This window comes from Rattus rattus, chromosome 5 (genome assembly GCF_011064425.1).
Source record: "Rattus rattus isolate New Zealand chromosome 5, Rrattus_CSIRO_v1, whole genome shotgun sequence".
NCBI classification, from domain to species: domain Eukaryota; kingdom Metazoa; phylum Chordata; class Mammalia; order Rodentia; family Muridae; genus Rattus; species Rattus rattus.
In genome coordinates this window covers 71,855,518-71,859,135 of record NC_046158.1, presented here as the reverse complement: position 1 = coordinate 71,859,135, position 3,618 = coordinate 71,855,518, and the positions used below count along the sequence as shown (strand labels likewise).

The 3,618-nt window shown below is 37.1% G+C and overlaps 1 protein-coding gene across 1 annotated transcript; it reads left to right on the top strand.

The window, feature by feature from the left end:
* Positions 1-314: 314 nt before the first annotated feature.
* LOC116900494 (olfactory receptor 142-like) lies at positions 315-1,232 on the top strand. The gene has a single exon (XM_032902228.1). The coding sequence runs from the start codon at positions 315-317 to the stop codon at positions 1,230-1,232; it is 918 nt and encodes a 305-aa protein (XP_032758119.1).
* Positions 1,233-3,618: the final 2,386 nt, after the last annotated feature.

Sequence of the window (3,618 nt, the reverse complement as noted above, 5' to 3'; positions counted from 1 at the left end):
GAAAGATACCAGGGCTGAAGGTTAGAAAAAGACTTATTCTGAGTTACATTTTCTGTGCGACTATGGATAAATAAACACTTCTCTGGTTTTCTATTTTCTGTTAATAATTATATGAAATTAATATGTAGTAAATTAAACCATAGACTACTAGCATTTAATGCTGTGTGAGAATATGCTGGCTGATCAGTAAGTATTTAGCAAACAGCCTGAGTTTTTGAGAATGCATTTAGTGAAATTAACTCATGTGTGCTGCAATCTTTTGATCTTTTTCAGCCTTCCTACTATGTGATGTCCAACACACTTGAGCTGATTTCATGGCCAATGAAAATAATGTCACTGAGTTAATTTTCACTGGCCTTTTCCAGGACCCAGAGGTGCAGAAGGTGTGCTTTGGGCTGTTCCTTCCTGTGTATGTGGCCACATTGCTGGGCAACGGTCTTATTATTGTGGCAGTCAGCGCCAGTAAGACTTTACATTCTCCCATGTACTTTTTCCTCAGCTCCTTGTCCCTGGTGGAAATCTGCTACTCCTCTACAATTGCCCCTAAGTTCATCACCGACTTACTTGCTAAGATTAAAACCATCTCTCTGAAGGGCTGCCTCACTCAGATATTTTTCTTTCATTTTTTTGGGGTTGTTGAAGTCATTTTGCTAGTGGTGATGGCCTATGACCGCTACGTGGCCATCTGCAAACCTCTTCATTACATGTACATCATGAGTCGTCTAGTGTGCCAAAGGCTGGTGGCTGGTTCCTGGCTAGGGGGCCTCATTCACTCCATAATCCAGATCCTCATCACCATCCCATTGCCCTTCTGTGGTCCCAATGTGATTGACCACTACTTCTGTGACCTGCAGCCATTATTCAAGCTTGCCTGCACTGACACCTTTCTGGAGGGGGTTATTGTGATGGCCAACAGTGGTCTAATCTCTATAATCTCTCTCTTGATCTTGGTGTCCTCCTATGCCATCATTTTAGTCAGCTTGAGGAACCATTCTGCAGAGGGGAGGCGCAAGGCCCTGGCCACCTGTGCCTCTCACATCACGGTGGTCTTCTTGTACTTTGGGCCTGGTGCATTTATTTATATGAGACCTTCCTCCACCTTCACTGAAGACAAGCTTGTGTCTGTGTTCTACACGGTCATTACTCCCATGCTGAACCCCATTGTCTATACACTACGGAATACAGAAATGAAAACTGCTATAAGAATGTTCTGGAGCCAAAAAGAGAATTGAGGTGTCCACAACAAAATTAAAAATATGTCTTGGTTTTTGAAATGGGTTCTGTTTTTAGTAGAATTTTCTTTTTCTTTCTTTTTTTTAAAAAAAAAACCTCAAATTTTAATAAAATTATCTGTATGGTATAATGTCCTAGAAATCTTCCACTCTGATCTGCTTTTCCTTAACTGCTTAGTTCTGGAACTCATCTACTAACATGGAGCCAGGCCATTGAATTTCAGAGCTATGTTTTTATTATTTTATCTAATATTTCATCCCTTGAAACTACATGCTATGTTCATGTTTACTTATAACAGCTCATGTTTCCAAGAGCTGTAATCTAACCCAGGGAGTAGAATGTAGTTAATATGGATGCTTGTGAGATATTTGATTTGATGTGATTTTTCCTATTTACCCTGTGGAGCAGTCACACAGCACAGAGTTGTCCAACCTCCATGTTTTATTCTTTAGAAACTCCTTTGCAGTGTCATTGTTATTTTTTAGGACCACTATGAAGTAAAATAAGGGTTACTGGAACATGTGAGCTATGACAACAGGCTGTGAGTCTGGCATACACCAGAATAGCACTGGCAAAGTGGGCATTCATGTCCTTTGTAGGGCAGAGTGGGACAACCTGGGAACTAGAACTTACAAATCTTATTTCTGGAACTTGGCATTTAGTGTCTTCAGGGTGGTAGGGTAGCCTGGATAACTGAATCTGTGAAATCTGAAAGAATATTTGTGTTATAATATATATTTTTACATGTTAATGGAAACAAATATTTTTTAGTGCATCACTTCTTCTAAAACTTAGAACACTGTTTTTACAATTTGATTACTCATGAGCCATACACCTATAAAAGTATCTAATGCTGTCCTTTATGCTCACGGAAGTCCTGGTGATTTTATGTCACTCTGTGACCATTTGTCAGTATATGCAGATACTCTCATGGTGGCAGGAGTTAGTGGAGACTTAGGGAGAAGCCACAAAGCCCCCAAGTGCCACACCAAACAGCCTGTCACAGCTTCAAGAACAGTCCACTTATCTTGTTCATGCTTTTATAAGAACTTAGTGAACACTAATTTTTCTGTTTATTTTTTTCTTCTTTTGAGATTTTAAGTCTTTGGAAAACAAACAAACAAAAACAAAACCATTAAAAATTGTAAATCTTAAGACAATGAAGAATTGTATAAATCATTATAGTGCTAGAGTGGAAAAAGTCTGCTTTATTTTGAGCTTTCTGTATCATAGTTAAAGAAAAATCTAAAAGAGCCTTTGATGGTGACAGAGAATAGCTTTGTAAAATTTCAGAATTTCAAACTGTTATTTTGATATTATTTTTCCCTCCTCCCTTCTACTACATCTGTATCAACCCTCCCATCCTCTCTGCCTGAGCCTACTCCCTGTTTTATCCATTATTCTCTTCATAATACCCATATTTTGCTATTCCTTTTTCAAGATTCCCCTCCATTTATCTTAATAAATGGCTTAAGCAAACACAAGACCTTGTTATGCCTGTACCTATGACTCTCTTCAGTCACTAGCATCATTGTTGTTTGTGTATAATATTTTAAGGCAGAGATGTATTTTTGCAGAACATGTTTGGATCCATGATATTCAATAACATCACTGGCTTGACCAAAATGTGCAAGTACAAAGTACTTTTTCTAGGACAAAATCTGCTTCTTGGTTAAGTCCCTCCTTCCTTTTCCAATCCACATCTTTATTTATTTATGGCTATAGAATGGCATTTCAATAATGTATCCAATGTGATTATTAGATCATAGTAATTGGTATATATATAACACTTCTCATATTCATGATTTCATATGCTTTCTACATTCAACTTGTTCTCTAATACTGATTATAAAATATTTATCAATCATTCTTACAGTACTTTTAGAGTTTTATAGTTTTATGGAAGACTGTTTTTCCTGTTACTCACCTGATTCTATTAACTGAATAGAGAGCATTTTGACAATTACTTTGTAGGCGAATAATTACTTCTTTTCCTTCTTTCCTTCTTTTCCCCTTCCCCCCATTTTCTTTTATTCTACTTTCTTTCCTTCTTATCCTTTCTTTCTTCTCCATTCCTAAAGATAGTAACCTGTGTTTAGAGAAGGAACCAAGCAATGGAATTCTCATGGGATATTTGGACATGAGAATATTACTCTGCTTTTCTCTTCTAATGTAGACAACTAGATCCTTCTTTTCTGATTGATTATGCTGATTGTCATCTTCTATATTGGGTCACCTAATCTTGATCATCAAAAAAGTTTGTGAATCAGTTTTACTTCTTGTGACATAATGGTTCAAAAACAGACTTTGTGCCCTCTTACCATATATAACATTCATATTAGAAAATATAAAATGGCCTTCTGGTTGCTGCCCTCATAGAGAGCT

Coding starts and splice junctions, on each gene's coding strand:
- LOC116900494 (XM_032902228.1), top strand. CDS start 315: ATGGCCAATGAAAATAATGTCACTGAGTTAATTTTCACTGGCCTTTTC.